Genomic DNA, 23,193 nt, shown 5'->3' with positions numbered 1-23,193 from the left:
AGTGTGGGTCACTGACTTCAGCAGAACTATTTCACACTGTTAAACTTGAAAAATACATGGGTGGTGTTTCTCATTCTAGGCATGTGCTTGTGTTGTGATCAGTGATGCATGTTTATATCAGATTTCAAAGCCTTTTACAAAAGGAGCCATTATAAGATGAAAATACGCATTAGAATTGATGGGATATAATGTGGAAAGTAATTTCTGCGTGAATGGAAACACTGTAGGAGTGAACAGAGATTAGATGTGGAACACTTACATTACAGGTGCATTGAAGTCCAAACTAAGGGAAGCTGGAAAATCTGCTTTAAGAATAAGATATTTTATGCCTAAGACAAATGATTTTTTTTAAATTCATCTTCTTTATATTTTCAGAACTTACTATAGATGCCATGTTTTTTTTTTTATTTATGAATTATTTTCTTAATTATACAGGATTTTTTAGCAGCCATCAGCTGGAGGCAATGACTTATGTCAATGTCAGTAATGAAAAAGCTCATTTGAATGACAGGATGGTGGCACAGATTATCATCAGAGGTATTCTGTGTATGCTATTTAGATAATATGTTCATATACCTGAGAGAAATACATTGTCCCAGCTTTCTGTACCTTTAGGGATGACTCAGCTGGGCAAAATCCTGGCTGTGCAGTGCTCCTACAGAAGATTTTCTGTGTGCTTTGTGATGCTTCCCAGGAGGTTAGATTGGCAGCACCCTGCAGTGGTAGTGCTGAGTGGAAAGCAGCCTCTCTAGGAGACTTCATGGTACCCTGAAGTACTGAATGAGATGAAGCCCCAGACCCAGGAGCCTTGTAGAGGTGCTTGGGGTGATATGGGCATGGGGAACGGGCTCAGACTCCTTTCCTCACTGCTCATATTTCACTGCTTTCCCTGGAAACCCCTCTGGGCACCCACATTGCTGCTTGGAGGGGGATCTGCAGCTCCTGCAAGGCTTGCCTGCACAAGGGCTCTGTTTGTGTTGCCAATAATTGCCCTTGTCTGGGGTAACTGCAGGTGACTGCTGCCTTATCCTCAGATCAGCAGAGCTGCCCTAGTCATCCTTTGATACCTTTTAAAGTTCATTAGGTGCAATTCATGCCATTTCTTAACTTTCCCTCCCCAATCACATAATTACTTAATAGTTTCAAATATTTATTGAGCATGAAGCTTAATTAGGCTGTAGATGAGCATAACATTCAATACTCCCTTGGGAATGTGGCACATGGCTAATTACAGCTTTGTAATTAGCCATGCAGCAGGCTTAGAAGAAACCTCTGAAAAGCCTGCTGAGCCCCAGCAGTGAAACAGAAAGAGGGGTGAAGAGTGCAAACCTTGTGAAAGCAAAACGAGGATTCAAAAGTCAATAGAAAAAAAATTCCAGCAAATTTTGATTGGCCATCTGAGAGTTTTATTTGGGCTAACCTTGAGAAGCATGAGAGAAGAGAGTGGAAGGGCAGTGAAGAAGAGAAAAACTGGAGAGGGGAAGAAGCTATTCTTTTCTAAGTGTTGAAATACTTCTACAATCCTGAGTCTTACTATAGGAAAAGTTTGTGCACCAACTTGAAGAGCTGAGGCTTGGTTATTTACATGAATGCTCACTTACCTGTGAATAAAACTTTCTCAATAAATCCCTGTTTATTTTGAGTATTTCTCATACTGAAATCTCTGGAGAAGATCCTGTACCTTTTATTTTTGGATTATGTGAATTAGAAGTTGGAAGTGTTGCAAGGATTTTGAATAAAAACGAATTGAAGTAGACAGCTACTAAAATTCACTCTGTTAAACAGAGTGCACAGTAGTGCCTCAGAGAGACTGGCTGAAAGAGTCACCACAGATTCAAGCAAAGGCAGTGTGGTGCTCAGCTGTCCTTTCCCATGAATACAGCAAAACAAAGAGCAAAAGAGAAACAAATCTGAGGTTTTAAATTCCTCTAGGAATTAGGACCTTGATTTTTCTGGTCTTCCAACTCATCACCTGCTGCCATCCACTGAGTTCTTTCATTGGCTCAATTTTTTTTTTACTTCATGAGGAAGTAGGATATCCTCTGAGCTTCCTACATCAGCAGGTTTGCACATGAGGACTCCCATCCAATTACTGACACAGAACAGGGATGCCTGTGAAGCACCCCTTGGTCACCAGGTACTGCAGGATGGCTGCAGGTGAGCTGCAATTTTATCTTCCTGTGACTTATTCATGCTAATGCCACATTCCTAAGTGCTGGGGTCCTTTTTTTCACAATGGCAGGTGTGGGGCTGTGTTGTGGATTTGTGCTGAACACAGGGTTGATAATATGGAGATGTTTTTGTTATTGCTGAGCAGAGCTTACACAGAGCCAAGGCCTTTGCTTGTCACACTCCACTCTGGCAGGGGAGTTGGAGGTCAGTGGGAGGCTGGGAGGAGACACAGCCAGGACAGGTGACCCAAACTGACCAAAGGAATAATGCAGACCATGTGACACCATGCTCAGTATATAAGTGGGGAGTGGAAGGAAGGGGGAACATTTGGAGTTTTTGTCTTCCTAAGTAGCTGCTATGCATGATGGGCCCTGCTCTCTTGGAGATGGCTGAGCACCTGCCTGCCCATGGGAAGCAGTGAATTAATTCCTTGTTTTGCTTTGCTTGTGTGTGTGGCTTTTTCTTTCCCTATTAAACTGTCTTTATCTCAACACATGAGTTTTCCAGCTTTCACCCTTCCAATTCTTTCCTTGATCCCACTATTGGGGGAGTGAGTGAATGGCTGTGTGGGTTGCCAGCTGCAGTGAAACCATGACACTATGTATTGGTTTTAAGCATCTCTGAATTTCATTAAGAGCTAAATTATTCTTGGGGAAAAGAAATCTCATTGAATTAAATAAAAATGATTTCTATTTAGAATTATTACTGGCTTTTTAGCAGACCACAGAAATAGAGACAAGCCTCATTGATTTATAGTGAAAAGTACCACTTCTTTCTGAGATAACACTGTGGAGCAAGCATTTGAATGTGCAATTAATTACTTTTGTTCTGAGAGAGTAAAAAATGAGGTCATGTCTGTACTGCTCATTTTCATGTTTGTGTTTCACAGAGAATGAGGATTTTCTGTTCTAGTGGTTGCAATGCAGCCCAGAGGTTTAGCTCAGCCCTTGCTTAGTTCTGTGTATCCTGATAAAGGGCTCAGATTAATACAATGTTATCAAAACAACATGATGCCATAGTCCTTTCTATTGTAGCAATATCACCCTTAACTATATCACAAAAGCTGATACTCTGATGCTGTGAGTATAGCAGTCATCATCATAGTGAAGAATCATCTTTAAATTGCTTACCTTATCTTTTAGCAAGGTTTTCAGGTAGCATCATGTTAATTATGTAGCTTCCAAAATGACCTCACTGACATAGAGTGAGTTCAGAGTGTGGGCAGAACAGGTCCTTGGTAAGTCCTCTCTTCTCTCAGTGTCTGCAACGTGCCCAGCCTTGCTGTTGATGCAGAGCAGAGAAGGAGATTGAGTTAAGCTGCCTGAGTATGGCCAAACTGTCACAAAGGGAATTAGGAATCACTTACTAGCACACTGTAAAACACCCAGACTTCCTATGTAAACAAGGCCAACTGTAGTAAAAAAAAAAAGGAATTAGTGTTGCTTTTAGTAGTAAGTTTGGCCATTCCTTCCTTTAATAGCCCAGTGATGCATTATTAACATAGCTGGATATTTTAAGCTGATCCATTACTTAAAAAAGAAAAAGGAAATTATGTTCTTGGCCTTGTAAAGCATAGCTTCACCCATGTTCTCTCATACCTCAAAATGAGTATCTTTCGTATTCCCTGCTCATAGTTTTCAATTTCCCTTCTTTTGTTTCCCTAATGAGAGAAAATAACGCTTCAGTTAAGGCAAATTAATATTCCAATAGTTGAGAAGAAAGATTAATCAGCCCAGGATTTCTTACTGGTGCATTTTTTCTGCCTTTAGGTTTGAGAAGAGCTCTAGGTTTTAAAGCTTTGAGGAAAGCTGTTAGGAAAGTCCCAACAATAGTGCAGGCAAAATTTAGCATCACACATACATAGAAAAGTGTGACCATAAACTTCTGACACTGGTGTATTCCCCTGGTGTTTAGACCCTTTAAATATTTGTAGATATTACCATATTTTACCTTAGTCATCATTTGGCTGAGCTTAGACATACTTAGGCCTTTTAGTGTTTCCTCATAAATCAAACTGCAACCCATGATTACTTTCGTTGCTTTTATCTGAAGCTTTGCCAGTTTGATGACATCTTTCTGGGACCAAGGTTTTATTCCAAATTTGAAGACAGAACTTAAGTCATTGCTGCTTCTAGGGTCAGTCCCAAATCTAGAGCCCATGCTGCTAAAGAAGGGTATGGTGAAAGCTTCTAAGATGCAGGGACAGCAGCAGGGAATATGTTACACTGGGGATAGACTGGCATTCTCAGAGAGGGTTCAGATTAAAGGGAAAATATTCCCTTCTACCAGAATTATTTTTGCATGTGAAAAAAGCCTTGATGGAATAAGAAACTGCTAATGTGGAAGTCAGTTTGTTAGTCCTTGAGGTGAGGGTATATGGGGAAGAAAATTAAAAGCAAAGAAACTCTCTACTTGAATGGATGTGGAAATAAGTGAGTTTATGCTTTCCCCATCTCAGTCACTTTGTCCCTGGGCTGGAAGCTGTCACCTGCTTTTGGACCAGGCAGCACCAAATGAGACCTTCTGTGAGGAGGAAAAAAATGGTGCTGTTATAAAACAAAACTGAGGTATAAGAAATAGAAAATGAGTGTATGCAGAGAATGAAGGTGGTGTCATCTGCACACAGGCAGAGGAGCACAGTGCACAGCCAATTAATTCTGCCTTGGATAGCTGCATATGGATGGGAAGCTCACTAAGCCTGAGGGCAAAGCAAAAGGATAAATGGCAAAGTACAACATTGAAGGGGGAATTGCACAGCTTGTGGTGAGATGGGTGGCAGCTTCATTAGGAGGGGAAGATGTAGCAAATGTTTGTCACTCTGGAGGAAGGAGGTGATTTTGGGCTTCTTGAGTTTCCCTCCACTGACCTCCAGTACTGGAACAGATCTGAGACCACAGCACTTTCTCATAATACATGGTGTAAATTACCTCAGGAAAAGAAAAATGGTGAAAACATAGTCCTTTTAAAGTTTTATGTGATTTTCTATGGTTTTGGAAGATTGGCAAGGTAGTTTTACCTGCAAGGGTATATAGGCTTTCTCATTTCTGAGTTAGAACTACAGTTTGCCACTGCTTTCTCCTGAGTGAGGAGATGTCTTAAGTCTTATCCACAACCTAGAAAGTAAAATAAAATAAAATATTTCACATCCAGACTTCTTTTTCAGCCTACAGACATGTTCCTTGCTGTGGGAAGTTGCTAAAGTTAAACTTACTTGCATTTGTCCACTGGATTACCAGAAAAATATTCTAAAAAAACCAATGCAGAGAGAAGTTACTTTTGCTTTCTGAGCCCAATATAATTAAATTCTGTCAGTGAGAGATTGTTTCTAGAATACATTGTCAGATGTTGCTCATTTCCATGTGAAAAAATATCTCCAATGCAAAATATACATGTTTATTCCATGCTATGAGCAGTGCTTATGGTGGGTTGCTGTCATTTGTCAAATGAAAAGTGAAGGCTCAGTTCCAAGATCTTAGTCACTGTTGTTCTGAATATGTGGAATCTCAAGGGAAAAAAACAAGTCCTGTTTTAAAAAACCAAGTCTGTCCTTTCTTAAGAAACAAGAACCCATGATAACCACTCAAAGTAATTATATATAATGACTTTTTACAAACAATTTCTTTCGTTTTCTTGAGTAAATTACATTACAAAGATGAAATCTTTGGTAATAAATGGAAAGTGATATTTTGCTTCTAAATTCATTCACATATTTACCTTTTCTTGTTTTCAGTGTGGATGCTAATAATTGCTAGGGAATTGTTATCCTACCTCCTTCCAATTCTTTATGTTGGATTTCTTTCCCATCTCTTTTTTTTTTTTTTTTTAATATTAAAGCATCAAAACATCAAATAGGAGCATATTTCCTGACATTTAAAAACCCCCTACTTTATCCAGCCTGAACGTCTGACTAGAGTCTCTCCCCGTGGATAAGCACATTTTGGATTTCAGAATTTAGCAGTATGCTCTCTCCTTTGTTACAAGGTTGCTATTAGTGGACCAGTGTGGTGTCCAGTGCTCTCATTAAAGATCAAGGCAAAACAAATCCAACTCCAAAATTACATTGTTATCAATCTCTTTAAAGTCCTGGAATGACTTGAATTTGTCTCAGTGTGCTCTGTCATCAGGCACCCTGGATAAACATACTTTCTCCCAAAAAACATAGCTTCTGTTCAGTTAGAACTATATTAAAAAGATCACTTTTTTTCAAAAGTCACTACTGCCATCAATAATTTCATTTCCCAGCTACTCTGAGCTCATTTGGTTTCAATGCAGTCTTTTCCAGAAACAATTTTGGAATTTAAATGCAAACCCTAATGCATTATTTTGTGGTGTGTTTTAAAACTTAGGGCAGAAATATTCCTGTGCACAGACAAGCTTAATGATATCTTTTGTATTTTCATTTTCAAGAGGCATTTGTCCCCTGAAGAGTTCCAGGAAGTCTTCAAAATGAGTATTGAGGAATTTGATCGTCTGGCACTTTGGAAGCGGAATGACCTGAAGAAAAAGGCCCTGCTTTTCTAAACCCTCCCGGATAAAATATGTGCTTAATCAAAACAAAAATAGTCTTGCCAGAACTATCACATGCACTTGCTGTTGAACCATTGTCCAGCTTCATTGTGTTAGTATGTGTCGGGGAAACAAGACAGATTAGATGGTAATGTGTTGGGATACAGAGAATTTGCTAATCTTGCATTTCCAGCTGGTTTTGTCAGTAACTCCTGGTCCTACCCAGTTTACAATGTGCAAAAAAATCTAGCTTTAAATTTATTGTTGCTTGCATTTGTTGCTTGATGCAAATGGAAATTCTGAAGGGAAGAGAAAAAAGTGTAGCTGTACACAGGAAATGCATCCAACATTTTATTCCATTCAGTTTTATAATGCAATTTTTACAAAACCAAGTAAGTAATTATTATAGAAATTTGCCAGCGGGGGATCAGATGCTATTAAAAATAAGGTAAAAGCCAAAGAAAAGCATATCCGCAAGCAATTACTGCAATTGTTTATCTGTGGTACTTTTTAAGAATGAAAGCAGAAATATGGAAGCACCTTAATTCTACTTCTTATATTTAAACACAGTGTACTCTTTAAAAGATCATATTTCTCTAGAAGGTAACTAGCTATCTTTAATTACAACACCAGAGTTTTTATTTTATTAAGAATATATTGTGACATAAAACGGTTATAATTACTAAAATGTATACAGACCTACTAAGATTTAGTTCCATTCATCAGGAAAACTGAAGCCTTATACAAAACTGGTTGAAGAGTGTATTGTGCCAGTTGACTGTGTTTTCCTGTTAGCCTGGGGTGTTTGAAGAATGGTTTTTTTACATTTCATGCTGATAAAATACCATGTAATCTTAATTATTATGTAGATAGATATATCTATCTATAAAAGAATTATTTTCATTAATATATGTCCTAAGTGAAGGCATTCTTACTTTCTCAACTTTCCATCTTTATACAGTAAGCCACGAGAACTGTGATGGCATTTGGTAATGGAAATGGAACAGTTCAGCATAAAATGTAACAAAAAAAGCTTGGTGTGCTCTATCAGTAATACAGACAATTAGAATCAAATCCATAAAACCCTCATGCATTACTATTTGCATGTTTCTGTACAAGTCAATTTGAGAAAAAAAACAAACTATGTGATACTGGTGCAGTACCTTGAAACTATCTTAAATAACAAGCAAAGCTAACAAAATCTAAGCATTTGATATAAGTGTTAGACCTTAATATCTCTTCCAGCTGAAAGACTGTATTAAATTTAATAGTTTCATTTGGTCAGAGGTATGGTTGCTGACAAAGAATGTTTTAAAGTGAGTTGCTAGTTTTTTGTGATACTAAATGAGCATTACAAAAAGTACATTTTTCAGCCATGTGTCAGTATTCTGCATTTTTACTGCCTTGGATGTTTGTACTCACCTCCTAGTTCACTATGTCTTTTCGCATTTCCTTAAGGTAACTGGTTAATATATGCACTACAACACACTATTTCAACTGACCCAGCATTGGAAAAATCATAGCATTGAACATGCCTTCTTCCAACTAACTTTCAAAGTCCATGCTGTTGGAAATAAATATTTTCTCATTACCTAAATGTTTTGTCTGATGATACAAATGTTTAAAAAAATTCATTAAAACAAAGACATAACGGAATGACTTTGCTAATGTGTGTATAATTTTTTAGATGATATTGCTGCTCTGGATAGGGTCTTCCCCTTATATTAATGTAAATAATATCTAATTTGCATTGTTTGCTCACTGAGGAGAGCATTGAGGGTACCTCTGAGTGTCAAGTTACTGTAAAGTTGGTCTTGATTTAAACAATCAAGCAGCTGTCACAGCTCAGCAAGCAGAAGTTGCTTCACTGGTGATGTACAGAACCACCATCCTGTGTAGGGAATCATTAGCCAGTTTCAATTGAGAGCTCCCAGTCACATCTAGACCACATCCATAATGCTCTTCAACCTACAGTAGCTCGTTGCATTATTTTGTGAAAACTGGCAGCCCATTAAAATGGGCCAATGCAAAATGTGAGCAGCAGGGTCCATTGCAACTATGAAAAACTAAATCCAGGAGAACAATTGGTTGGAGAACTATTATGAGGAAGTTTGACACTGGCAATGACCACTCTTCTCATCCCCATGTTCCTGGGACATCATATGGATTACAGGCATTTTCTCAGTGATTAAGAAAATCTCAGGTTGATCAAAGAAATCCATGTATCAGTGCAGATCAGGTTCAGTATGGATTTTCATAAATAATTTGAAAATTTCTTAACCACAACAGCTTTTGTACTGGTGTAGGATTGCTGTAAGGAAAAAGTGCATTACTGAGGACCACAGGCAGCTCTGTGCTGCTCTATTGTTTTATTCACCAGCAGATGTATGGCTGATGACAAGTGAGGATGGTGAGCTCATGTGAGCTGTTGGACCCATTTTCACTGTTTTGAGACAGTTAATGTCTTATAATGTCAAGCCTTTAAAGTGTCTCTTGAAGGTCCTTGTCCTACCTGAGCTAAATCAGGTACAACTCCTGCTTTACATACCCCCATCTAGAGTTTTTAGCTCATGAGCATCAGTTCTTACCACAATGCCCAACTCTATTAGGAGTTGTACCCCTTCCTCTTTCTGTATTTTCAGACAAATTCCTTTATCCTTCTGTACTTCCTTTTATGAATTGCCCCTATCATATTCCTGTCCACTGAATATAAGGAAGGCAATGCCTCTGCAGAAGTACACATTGCAGGCTACCTAATCTTGGATGAAATTAATTCTATTAATTAATTAATAGAATTAATTGAGGGAAATAAGCCAGTTTTTACCAATTGGTAGAGTACCAGTCTTAAAACCACTGGCAGTTCCTAGACCATGTTACCAAATCATTCTCCAGCAATCAGGAAAATACTTTGAGTTGCACAGATCTCACAAAACTCCCTAACACAGTAATTTTTTGTGCTCATTATACTATTCACTAAACAGGCATGCATTCAATGCCAAACACGCAAAAATGTTTTAGAAGACAGTCAGTTTATCAACTTACGTTCCTACTACCAGCCAAAACCAAAAAGGAATTTTGGCTTCCATACACAAAACCTTTGCTGACTTTAGATGAACAAGTACTCTTGTGTGTCCTTGTTTCATTTCCATGAAGTTTGAAATGGTCTGTAGATGTCTGTTTTGTGCAAAGGTGGCACAGCTCGGTAAGCTGTTCATTTTTTCACGTGATACGTGCCAGTGTATCACCCTATATTTAAAGCATCTACTGTCATATGGTGCAGTGACCTATTCAGTTATGCTCTCCAGCCTAACTAAATTCACATTTACAGTATGATATTGTGTGCTGGATTTGGCACCAGCTAAATGTACCAGTGTGAAAGGACCATAAAGTGAGTAGCATTGTAATTTACTTCACTGCTAAGTTGTCTGTACATCACCTAAACTCCATAAACCATAGTATACCAGAGAATACAAGATTCCTGTTTCTAAAATCTTATTATGTTTTCCCTGTTTAAAAATTGTAAATTGGAATTTCAGGCATGTTGTTTTCTTTCAGGAACTTTGAGTGTCTAATTAAATGTGGATAGACTGACTTGGGAAGTAAATATTCAGGTTTATTTTAATAGGGTTCCATATGCTAATCTTATGTAGGATTATGAAATTGAAAAGGCATTCAGAGTAATGAGATAAGACTTTGCCAGAATGTTCCATCTGATAGTGTGGTCTGGTGTTGGCAGTAAAAAACTGAGTCTCAACAAATCATAGGCTGTTTTTCAGATAATGCTCTTTAGAGTTATTAAGTCACTGTTCTATAGTCTTATTTTCAAGGACATGTGCCTTTCAGCATTTTTGTAAGTATGGATGTGGATATGCAGCTCCAAAGGATCAATATAGCTCTTGGAGCAACTTATTTTGATATGTATACAAGAAGCAGGGGAATTCTGTCAGAGACTTCATTTTCATTCTTGGATCTGAGCTGTATGTCTCAGCTGCTCATGTCAGCCCTATGTATGACCTAATTCTCACCTCATGTATTTTAAAGAAGACATGTCTCAAACTCAGCAATGAAAGAGACAGCATTTCATCATCACAGTCTTTGAGACAAAGGAATATGTGGGGTTTTGTGGTTGCTGAAGGAATATCTTACCAACAATTCCAGCTAGGAATGCCTAGGCATGCTGTCTGAGAAGACTTGACATTTTTGTCTGACCTTCTGCTATTTCTTCTCCTCATGGTTCAGGGGAGAACTCTGAAACCTGTAATTGCAGAAACAAGAAAATGCATAGTTGTGAGATAGTACCTGGAATCTAATAACTCTCTGAGGCAAGGCTAATTTTACATAGGGAAAAAGATATGGTTCAGACCAAGAGAGATGCCTGGTCTTACATTCCACATTTTGATTTTGAGAAGCCATCTATTTGACATTTCCCATGTGTGACTAAGACCAAATTATTTTACTAACCTTTTCACATATCTACAGGAAAATGCTGTTCTGTTATTTGCAGATGAGCTGGACGAGATCCCAGGCACTTCTGTCTGGCACTCAACTCTGGTGCATAAGCTTCAGAGTGTCCTTATATTTGTATTCTCCTGCCCCTTTGATTTGTGTGTGAGAAAAAGGACAGGATCATTTTATAAGCTTCCTAAGACCTCAACTGACCTTTGACCAATGTGATTACTTGATAGGTCACAGTTGTGGCTACCATTTTTCATATATCTTGAGTATCTCAAAAAAAAAAAGATGGCTGTTATTAATTTTAGAATGACAGATGTGACTCTCTTGCACATGTAAATTTATACTGAGGCTTGCAACCCCTCATCATATCCAAGCTGCCTCTGAGGTATGGGTAAATCCTTAAAGGCTCATAGGAGGAGCTGGCTCAGGCTTTTTGAGTCTTTGCATCCCTTCTCACTTTTTCTAGACTGTGAAAAGCCATGTTAAAAAAGGTGGTACTCAGTCAAAGTACATGGCCATGAAAAGCAAGATCTCAGTAGTTTAACTCCCAGGTGATGAAGCACCCCCAGCAAATTGCAATTTGTTGTGTTATTGCAGCAGCTTGTTACTCCCTCCTCACAACCACCATCTCTGTGAGTTACACTCGGAGAAGTTAGTTTTAAATGCTGCTACTTTTCATGATTTAGGACATTTTTCTTCCTTCCCCTCGGTGTTTGACATCTGTGCCCACAGGTAAGCAGGTAGGTTCCATGTCTGTAATGCTTCAGATGTCTGCAGCACCCAGGCTGTTGGGACCCGCCAGTCCTTCCCTGCCAGTCTGGACAAGCAGCAGCTCCAGAGGGGTCAGGAGGAAACAAAACCAGGCAAAAGCATCCTGTCCCACACAGGTAAATGTATCCCAATTTGGGCATTAGTGTCCCAGCTATTATGTATTTGCCTTTTGTTACAAGTCTGGAGTCCGTTGGTTTCTGGTTTTCAGTCTAGTTACATTTGTGTCATGGATGATTTGCTGTTGATCTGTTTTTTCCATTTGCTATCATACATTCTTTTATTACATCCTCTACCTTGTCTCTCCACTAAAAATTGCAGTATGTTTTATTTCTTTTGAGACTAAAACCTTTCTTTGCCAGTGATAGTTCTTCTGCAAATCTTCTGCAAATGTCTCTCAGCAGATTGTGTTCAGGAATGGTCTGACAAGATAAAGGCTTCCTATTTGCCATGTTATGTCAAGCACTCTATATATATATATATATATATATATATATGTATATAGTTTGTTTGTTGGTTTGGTTTGGTTGTTTTTTTGGGTTTTTTTTTTTATTTTGTTTTGGTTGTTTTTTGTTTTTGGTTTTTTTTTGGGGTGGGGGGAGGTAGGGAAGAAGAAAACTGAGAATGACTTTTTTTATTTACAAACCTACAAAACCTACATTATGCTGATTCCTTGCTTGACCTAACCTCACTCTTGCAAATTGCTGGAGGTTTTTTTCCATACAAGTGGACACGATTCTGAACTCTGACATGAGTCATTGTTATTTCTATGGCTATAAATTTTTTTCTATTAACTGATAATTAAGAAAGCACCATGATTGATAGCAAATTAAACAACTGAGGTTGTTAATGGTCTGTCTGAACTTCCTTTCAGTGCTCTGACCTGGAATAATTCATTTGAGGAACAGGGTTAAAAACCTTCATGTCACTTGACAATTTTGCTAGTCAGACTTTAAAAAAAAATTCTCTCAAGTTATGGATGTGGAACACTTTGAGCTCCACAATTTTTCCCAATTTTATACTAGACATTTTTCATCTGACAGTTTTTGACAGATGGAAGTGCCAGGAGGACTGTATGAGTTGCTGTATAAGGATCAAATTATTCAAATTGCATTTTTTTGTCTTAATACCTTTTTCAGTATGATAACTGATTATTTTTATAGTGCAATAAAAATAATATAATAATCAAAAATACTGAAATAATTTACTCCATTTTAAATGGCACAGGAGACAAATACAGAATAGAAGCTAAAATTTATCTTTCAATAAGATTCCAGTTTTGGCCCAATGTTGATTGAATTCAAAGAAAGCAGGGGCAAGAAAGCAACACTTAGAGGAAATCTTCCCCTATTGTATTCATCTTTAATATACAATTTAAATTTATAAGAAGTAAAAATACAAGAGTAAGATTTTTTTTTCAAGTTAGTAATACTCAAAGACAGAGGTACTTTTCAGTGATTCTGAGGGTTTAATATGCATTTAATAAAAGGATGTTAGCATAGTATTTTGAAAATGTCAGTAACTAAATGCTAATCCCACTGAAATCACTGGCGTTCGTACCTGCACCAGAGCACAAAGGTCAGGTTATGCAGAATTTCTTCCAAAACTGAAATCACAGGGAAGGATTGTTTGCCTATGTTTAGTTCAAACAGAAGAATATAAGTGGAAAGTAACTATTTTTACCTGCACATTAAGGTTCTATAAAATGTATGTTCTCCTTTTTTACATATTCCTTCTTTAGCCCTGATTCAAAATCAAGAACCTAATTTAAGGTATTTACATCTCTGTGAATTTATTTGCAGATAGTTTTGTTACACAGATGACCTCCCTGTGTGGAGAGTAAGGAGAGGCCTGTGCATTGCAGAAAAGCAGCACAATCCCCGCTCTTGAAGTTTCTATAATGCACACTTTTTCAGATTTGCTTTTTGCACAAGGGTGAATGGCATTTCTGCTGTACAAGTCCTTTTGGGACATGTATCTACTCAGCTTATAGATCCCTGAAACAAATTTTTCACGTGTATCTAAATATAATTACTTTTTCCCCCAGTGGACCTGGAAATTATGTGGGGCCCAAGAAGAAATAACTCATGATACTCTTTTAAAAAAATTAAAAAGATGCTATTATGTTCTTAATAACAATGGATTCTGCTGTAACAGGATCACAGTATATGATAAGCAAGGGCAAAAGACCCTATCTTTATCAAGAACTTTTTTTCTATTTGTAAAATACATTTTTCCCTAGTCTGTAAATGCCTTGAGTATCTGAGACAACTTCAGAAACAGTGATGTTTTCCTTACTGAAAAATTATGGTTTCAAAGTAACAGAAGAAGATTTCTGTTCTAAAAAGGCATAACTTGCCTCCTGCTTTTGAAATCCTGCCATCAATATGTTTTACTGAAGATAGTGGCAATTGCTGCAATGTCACTCCATCTCTTGACAGCCCAGACTGCACAGGATTTTTGCCTGCTTTTCACTCTTCCCTGAGACCATCCATTCCCCCCTGGCAATACAATATGAGGGCAGGAGTTTGGACACATCAGGAGGCAGCTGATGCTTGCTCCAGGGAGCCTGACCTGCCCTGCCTGACACACCAGTGGCACAGGGCAGTGTGGGGTCTCACATGAAGTCAACATTTTGCCAATTCTAGGTTTTTGGGGTTTTTGTCTGCTCAGCCCCCCTTCCAAGAAAAAGAAAAAAACAATCCAAAGAGGCAAATTATTTTACAGTCTGATACCAAGTATCACACATGCTTTTCCCCACAGCTTTGATTTCACTTTAAGGTACTGAAAATAATGAACATAACCTTGTACAGTCACCCTGAAAGGTCTTACTGAAAAGTATTGAGCAGACTTTCAGGGAACACCAGTCATCACTTAGAGCATGCAATAGGTTTTCTTACACTTGTTTTCTCAACAGGATGTTGCTGAGTTTTTGGGGCCTCTTAGACTAGTGAGTTGTCAGGTTATGGACTCAGTCCAAGGCAGATTTGAAGTGGAATTGAGTGTATCTTTAAAAACTGACCCATACTTCCAAATGCCTAAACTACTGTTTTCCTGCCTTTTTACATTACTTAAGTGAGCCAAATCCAAATTGCTTGGAGTACCTTGCAAGACATAAATCACAAAAAAAAATGGTTGAAGATTTTTTTTTTTCTCATGACTGTGTTTCTCAGATTTCATCCAATGTTGATTTTCCAAGGGGAAAAAAAAAACCTTAAAATATGCATAAATGACTCTTTTAAGCACATCCTAAAGATAACAAATATGGTCTGTCATTGTCATGACTTCTCTGTTTCAACACACTACAGATTATCTGATGGTTCAAGTCCCAGTTTTGTAAACAAGTCTATTTGGATACCTTACTGCTGAGACTACTTGATTGTTTTATTTTTCTTTGCTCTGATTATTTTCTTTTCTTTTGTGATAAACAAGGCTAAGAAGATTATAGGAAGACTGGGGATCCCTATGACTAAGCTTCACCGAGTCCTGCCTAAAGCTTGTGAAGATTATTTCTACAGTAATGAAGTTACCCTTGATAGAGTAGAACTTTATAATGAATTATTGAGAATAAAGACAGTTTGAAACACTGCATGAATATTTGGTCTTAAAGCTAAAAAGTACTTTTTCAAGCTAGAGGACATGTATTTCAAATAGGGACGTTTACACAGATTTGCTTTCTGCTGCTTTGTGTTAAAAGATGATTAGTTTAAGAAGTTTATTGGGTGCAAAGTATGACGTACAGTTACTGTGGACCTCAGATTTCCTATTAATGATGTGACTTCAGTTTCCCTGCAAGCAATTCCTTAGGAATCAGTTGATTTATTTTGATGATATTGTGTTCTAGGTGAATTATATGCTGTTCTTTTAATTCTATAAAATAGAATTTGTATTTAAATAGCGTCATTAAAGATTCATGGGGAAGAAATTCAGTGAATCACTAAGTTGTATTTTGCAGCTGAAGCAGCTTATAGAATGCATATGTACAAATGAAAAAGGGGAGTAATGCCATTTTGAAGTGTAGCATTGTGAAAACTAAAAATTCAAATAAGAAAAAAGTTCTTTTGAGCCCTTCCGCCTTAGAGAGAGCTTGTCCATGAGGAACAGCTTGTGCTGTCTGATGACTGTCTTTATGACAGATAGCCCATTATTTAGTCCCTATGGAATTACCACCACAAGACATGAAGTCTTTACCACTCTCTCCAACAGCCTAAGGACAAACCCTTAAGTTATCTCACTTTCATATCTGACAGAGGGCACAAAGTGCCTATTTTCTTGCTGGTCTTGTGATGACTTTCTCTGATCTGTGTTTCTCTGCTGATCAGCTTCCTAACTTCAGGACATTTCTGTGGAAGAAATACTCTGAAGTGTTACTAGAACCAAGTGCCCTGTTTACAGACCAGAGAGTGTCTTAGGGCAGGCAGAGGCTGAAGTGTTACTTCATGTGATGTGCGCATTAAAATTAAAAAAAAAACAAACACTAAAACTAGAGTCAGTAAAGCCAGCAAATAATGGAAGTGCTCAGCGCAAGCATACAAATCAATGGTACTGCATGTGCCACAGCAGCCAAGGGCTGTGCTTTTACAACGAAGTACTGGATTGTTCTCCCTAGAGATCATATTTTACATGTCATGATACAAATTAAATAGCTCAGAGAGAGCAATAGCTGCAACCAATTGAACCGTGGAGAAGAGAAGTTGTGGTTTAATTTTTTCAAGACCAGCTAAGCATTTACTATTGCCTGAAAAATCTCTACTTCTAAGTATTCCAAGGCTCCTCCCTGCCAACTCTCAACAAGCAGAATACAAAAAGGCAGGTAGGAGCAGGCTGCTGCTGTAATAGCTCAGCCAGGAGGCAAGTCCTTCCCTGCCCATACCCAAAGGCATACAAGAAAGAGAACAGCTGAAAGTGAGCTTTTAGGCTAAGTAATAGTTGTTGAAAACGTTGGGCTCTGAATTCAGCTCTCCTGTTTTGGGCTATGGAGATCTCATGCATATCCTAAGTGGCCACACAGTGTACATGCTGACTAAATAGAATTTTCCCTGGTCAAACCTGTTACCTTTGGTATGACCTTCTTGGAATGACTGAGGATGATGAAACAGGACAGAAGAGCACATTAAACCTGGCCAGAACAACCCAAATTTTATTAATCAAAATTTAAGGTGCTTAACAAGTTGCATACACTGTGATACAAAGTAAGCTACAAGCTTGTACAGAATTATGCACTTGCATGTCCAATGCTCCCCAAATATTTCTCACAAGAGCACACTTGTGCATCTAGCTGAAGTTAAAGGAGTTCTGACACCCAGCTGGACTAAAGACAGAGTTGCCTTAACTAGTGTTCTTCCTTGAGCGACATTCTTCTGTGACCTCAGATTTTCAGTTTCTGTATGGACAGGGAGGAAAAGAAATATATATAAATATAGAATAATATATATATATATGTATTTTTATATATAAATATATATATTTGGATATCTCAAAGTTGGAACATGTTTGCTCAGGTTGCCCCTCTATAAGTTTGCCCACGCTCAGCAATTTTGTTACAAACTGAAGCCTGCAGGTTTAATCAATATAAGTCTCAGTTTAATCAAAAAGTCTCACTTTGATTTAGATCTGGTTTATATTAAGCTAAACTAAAATGACAGAACCAGGTGTTGGGTTTGTACATGATTTTACACCATTTCAACAAAAGAGCTTAAATTTTAGATAAATGCAGACATGCTAGTTATGCCTCAAATCCATGTTATTCCTCCTCTGCTCAGTGCTCAGGTCACAGCATCTCCTGGGCAGGAATGGGGAGGGCATGGGCTGCACTGAGGCTCCCGCTGTGACATCTCAGTATTCCAGCTTTTACTCGGCTCCAGGGAGGCTTTACTCTGGGGCAAGAAGCCCAGGTTTGATCTGCCAGCATCTGCCTCGCAAGGAGCACTTGGGCTCACCTACCCCGCACCCGGCGGCTGCTGTGCACACCTGCCCCATCTGCCCCATCCTGCCCGGGGGCTGCTGCGCACACCTGCCCCATCCTGCCCCGTACCCGGGGGCTGCTGTGCACACCTGCCCCATCCTGCCCCGTACCCGGGGCTGCTGCGCACACCTGCCTCATCCTGCCCCGTACCCGGGGCTGCTGTGCACACCTGCCCCATCCTGCACGCACCCGGGGCTGCTGTGCACACCTGCCCCATCCTGCCCCGTATCCGGGGCTGCTGCGCACACCTGCCCCATCCTGCCCGCACCCGGGGCTGCTGCGCACACCTGCCCCATCCTGCCCGCACCGGGGGCTGCTGCGCACACCTGCCCCATCCTGCCCCGCACCCGCGGGCTGCTGCGCACACCTGCCCCATCCTGCCCCGTATCCGGGGCTGCTGCGCACACCTGCCCCATCCTGCCCCGTACCGGGGCTGCTGCGCACACCTGCCCCATCCTGCCCGCACCCGGGGCTGCTGCGCACACCTGCCCCATCCTGCCCCGTACCCGGGGCTACTGCGCACACCTGCCCCATCCTGCCCCGTACCGGGCTGCTGTGCACACCTGCCCCATCCTGCCCCGTACCCGGGGCTACTGCGCACACCTGCCCCATCCTGCCCGCACCCGGGGCTGCTGCACACACCTGCCCCATGCTGCCCGCACCCGGGGCTGCTGCGCACACCTGCCCCATCCTGCCCCGTACCCGGGGCTGCTGTGCACACCTGCCCCATCCTGCCCGCACCCGGGGCTGCTGCACGCCCCCCCCGCCTTTGTTCCGCTGGCTCCGCCTCGGCGCTGTCCCCTCCCCGCGGGGCGGGCCCGGCCCGGGGGCGGTGGGAGCGGGCTGCTGCTCCCGCCCCGCTCGTCCCCTCCCCGCTGTCCCCTCCCCGCTGTCCCCTGCCGGCGCGGCGCTGGCTGCGCTCCGCGGCAGAGCGGGGCTGCGGGAGGAGCCGCGGGAGGAGCCGCGCTCGGCCGCTTTGTGCCGGCAGCCGCCGCAGGACGGCCGCAAAGGTAGGAGGGCTCCGGCCCCGCTCGCCGCCGCCCGCCCCGGGCAGCATCCCTGCCGAGCTCCGCGGGCGGAGAGGGAGCACGGCAGGGAAGAAGAGGGAGGGAAAGGGCTGGATCCAGAAATGGGCTTTTTCAGCCGCTGCTCCGTTGCTGCTCCCGGCAGCCCCGTGCTAGGAAAGCTGTGGGTTTACTGGGAAAAAAAAAGCTGGAAAAAAATAGAAAAAAAAAAAAAGTCTCGCTCGTTTTCTCGGCCGGGAGCAGCACATGGAAAGAGCTGGAGGGAACCCGGTTATCGGGCGGTGGCGGCCCCTGCCCGGGCTGTGGAAGGGCAGGAGCCCGGCCGAGATCCTCCGGAACGCAGCCCTCTGTCTGTCCGCCATCCCGAAACTCGCATCCCTTCCCGGGAAAGGCACCGGCCCCGCAGCCGCGCTGCTGCTTTGTACCGCTGCGAGCTTCCTTGTTTTCTGCCTTGCGGGGTGGGCAGAGGTGGTCTCCCCGCAGGCTGGGCCATTTGATCTGTTTCATCATAGCCGAGAGATTGCATCATGTTACAGTCCTGGAGTCAGTCAGGGCACAGGCGAACAGAACCATCTTTCCAGATCCATCCCCTCGGCTTGCCGGGCCGACCCCCTCCTTGATTTCCTGTTGAGCTGAGGAGCAGCCTGCCATTGGAGGCTGGAGGGGACCGGGCACAGCGACGTGGTTCGATTTCTTCCACTGAGAGGTTTTTTGGAAACTCGAGTTTCTCGGTCCTACGCGCGGTATATGTCTTGTGTAGAGGGCTTAGAGGAAACTTGCCAACGATTTAGGCGGTAGGAAAATAATGGGCGGCAAAAGAGGCAGATAAACTGCCAAAAGCAGGAGTCGCTCCATAAGCTAAAAGCTCTGGAGTGGCAGGAGGTGAGTGGGTTCAGGCAGGCATCCCTCGGCAACCCAGGTATTCACCTGCCCTAAAGGATAGTGCAGCTGAGTAAATGCACACTCTGAAAGGCAAGACAAGGCACATGTGAGAAACAGAGAAGCATTTAGCTCATTTCCTCTCTGGAGGATCTCCTCTATGATCATTTTGATGCAAACACTTGGTGTGCCTGTGCCTGTTCTGTTTTATTGTATTACTGAAGTTTGCAGCTGGGGTCCAACTATGAAATGATAAATCTCAAAACCAGAGAGATCCAATTAAATCATGTACTTCAGTCTAGGGCTTCTTAAGGCGACAGATTCTGCTCTTCTTTGTGCAGCTCTTTGTTTTGTTCCATAGGGGAAAAAAATGTCATGGCAGGGCTTGGTTCAGTTCTCAGAGGTATCCATAACAATTAATGATTATTCCATAACTAGTGTCTCGCCCTTGCAGGTGCTCTGCTACTGTTTGCTCCAAGTGTTACAGGGCCACTCTTTTCCTTTCATGAAAATCATAGTATTGTGAACCTTTTTTTGTGTGCCTTTCTGAGAATGGTCGGTGCAGGGGCACAAGGGAGCAGCTTGGCAGCCAGATGGATCAATCCATCAGTGCTCTCGATATGGGCGCTTGGTGCCTTTCCGTCATCCCTTATGCCTCCTGGTGGTTTCCATGGGAAGAACTGCACAATTACTTTCTTGTTTTGAACGAACCATTTTTCCTTTTAGAACTGGTGTAAAAGAAGAGCAAATGCTACATTAGAGCAAGAGGGAGAGTATCCCGTCTTTCTGGGGCTATAGGGCCCCACATGGGTTTAAGAAGAATTTGAAATGGATTTGAAAAAGAAGGATCTAGTTTTCTTTGTGTGTTAGCCAGTGATTGCAGTGACAAGCCGGCAAACAGAACAATGAGCAGATACTCACTGCCTTTGGTGATATGTGGCACTGTTTGGTGTTTCCTAGGAAATTTGTCATCAAAAGTCAAAGTGTTATATTGTGTTCCTGTGGCTTGGGTAGACTTTTAGTTGAAGGGATTTGGAAGGTCTGTGGGGTTAAATCTGAAGTATTGAAGCAGTGCCAACGAGGACAGTGTAAAATGCAAGACTTCAATAGATCAACCACTTACATAATTTTAAAATTTTACAATCTTTGTGAAGGATGATTTTCCTTTTTCTCTCCTGAAGTTCTCAGAGTTGAAGAGATACTGTCTGACACATAAAACCCAAAAGCAAATATTGAAGTCTCAGTGGGACAGACTGTGTTTGATACATGTATGACAAATTCCTTACAGTGGTGCAAAGACAACTTGCTGTAAGACCAGGAATTGTATTGCCCTGCTGCTTACTGCAGTCTCCCTTGTGACACTGCCTCAGGACAAAGAGCCATCGGTTCAGGGCTGGTTGATGCTATCTGGAGTCGACTGATTTAATTTCCATGCATTTTCAAAAGTTTTGTGTCTGATAGGTCAGTCAGGGGGAGTGTGGTATCCAGGAGCCCTCCTGGTTAACTGCTTTGTTCAAAGCTGTGCTCTTTGTTTCCTGAGGAGGGATCAGGAGGAAGAGGAGGAGGAAGAGATGTACTTTATATTCATTTGCAGATCTCCAGCTGAGGTGGGAGGGTGGGATGCAAGGACTTGCACCTCCAAACTCCTGTATAGCTTAGTCTACTCTGTTCTGTTATGGGTTAGTCATAGTAAAGCATACTGTGGCAATTTTCCAAAAAAATTATGCATCCCTTCCAGCTGTGCAGTTCAACTGGTTTTAGGTGTGAATGACACCTAGCTACTGGTATGGTTCTAACTTCCCTTACTCATCACTTCATTGACAAATAGTGTTTCATCTGGTGTAGAAACTGTCTGTCTGGGCTGGGCAGGTGACTGGGTTACACACTCAGTATGTGTTATTCCAGATCACTGTACTTCTAATATAAAGTGTTTCTAGGCTCACAGTTGAACTCCTAATAGTCAAACCCATCAAGATTAATAGAAATGTTCAAGTCAGCCTGAGGACTGCAGGTACTGTGAACTCTGAGCTTTTAGTGAAGGACTGAAAAAAACCAGATCTTGAATGTACTCCTCCATCTGTAAGGGTTGTCTAGGAGGGATTAGTTTTAGGAATTAGTTTTCCTACTATGAAGCACCCCAAGCTGACTTTAGAGCAATTTAAGTTTTCAAGACCATACCAGATGTCTCTTTGGGGAGTGTCTGCATGGAGCCATACCAGAGCAGTCTGTCAGCACAGAATGAGCAGGTAGGAAGGCATGTGGCTGCAATGGCACAGGGATGAGCCTGAGCTCAGAGTGCAGGGGTTGCACCAGCACAGCTGTCTCACTGCACCAACCTGTCCATGCACACATGAAGGTCTGCCTTTTGTAGTGCATCACTGCTCTAAAACATTTTGTGTCTATTCAATTGCTCTTTCTCTACTATCTGATTATCTTTAGGGCCCCTCCAAACCCAAACTATTCTATGATACTCTGTGATCAGAAGTTAATTCTTGACTCTCCAGGTCATGAAAGACATGCTGCTGTGAGTAATGGTAATGAATAATGTCGCAGGCACATAGCTTGGGTATGTGCAGTGGGGGATATCTCATAGCAGGTAACAGTCTTTTGGGACATCATCTCTATTTTCCAGAGATATGGCAAGTAATTAAAACCTGAATGGCAAAACTGCCATCAGTTTCCCCTTTGCTATCCTAGCAAAAAGTCAGCAATGGCTCAGTGTGCATAGAAAGGTTTGACTGCCAGAGGTGCTGAGAACCCTTTACACAGCAATGCCCAAATGAGCTGCTGGTGGTTACCTCTCCAAGTATGCCTTGGAGAATACAGGAGGCTGTGGAAAGGATAAATCAATAGCTCTTTTATATTTTGCCAGTGTTCATCAAGAAATCTAGGAAAGAAACTCCTAAGAGGATTTTTTTAATCAGCTGGATCTTGTATAGATACTGCTCTTTACATGTATTGGTATTTTAAAAATCGATTGTGTATGTTTGGCAGTAAAAGGAGCAAACTGATAGACATGTCTTTTCTAAATCTCTTTCCTAAACTGGAACAGGAAAAAAAAATCTATTATTCCTTTTATGGTGACATAGTGGTGGGATTTTTTAACTATCTAGGGGATGCCTGCTGCCAAGATCTCTCTGCCATTATGTAGTTTTGAGCTGAGTGATAAAGACTCTTTCTCTAAGACAGATGTTCGTAATGGCCTTACTGTGCCAAAATCTTTGTGAGTACAAAATGCTGTATAAAAATATTTCCATCCATTAATGGTGAGTGCCAGAAAAGAGTACACAAGTGGTTTCAAATTTAATCTGTAATGTAGCTGATGTCTCAAAGATAACAACATCTTACCCCCAAGAAATCCAACACTGTATGTGAGGTAATTGCTATGACTTACACTGAATATATATAATTCATTAGGGGACT

General features: G+C 41.2%; 2 protein-coding genes across 7 annotated transcripts in view; both read left to right on the top strand.

Moving 5' to 3' along the window:
- Nucleotides 1–8,334, top strand: part of ABLIM2 (actin binding LIM protein family member 2) — a 131,181-nt gene extending 122,847 nt beyond the window's left edge. For all 5 annotated transcript variants that reach the window (XM_036381818.2, XM_036381816.2, XM_036381811.2 and 2 more), the window contains one exon: nt 6,580–8,334. In XM_036381818.2, the coding sequence (XP_036237711.1) occupies nt 6,580–6,693 (114 nt within the window). In that variant the 3' untranslated portion in view covers nt 6,694–8,334. The remainder of the gene's footprint in view (nt 1–6,579) is intronic.
- Nucleotides 8,335–18,788: 10,454 nt separating this feature from the next.
- The window catches only part of AFAP1 (actin filament associated protein 1), a 111,094-nt gene continuing 106,689 nt past the window's right edge, over nt 18,789–23,193 (top strand). For both annotated transcript variants that reach the window (XM_036382375.1, XM_036382373.1), the window contains exon 1: nt 18,789–18,876. The gene's annotated coding sequence lies outside the window, so the exon portion shown is untranslated. The remainder of the gene's footprint in view (nt 18,877–23,193) is intronic.

This window comes from Molothrus ater, chromosome 4, assembly GCF_012460135.2.
Source record: "Molothrus ater isolate BHLD 08-10-18 breed brown headed cowbird chromosome 4, BPBGC_Mater_1.1, whole genome shotgun sequence".
Lineage (NCBI taxonomy): Eukaryota > Metazoa > Chordata > Aves > Passeriformes > Icteridae > Molothrus > Molothrus ater.
This window is presented reverse-complemented; position numbering and strand designations above follow the sequence as displayed.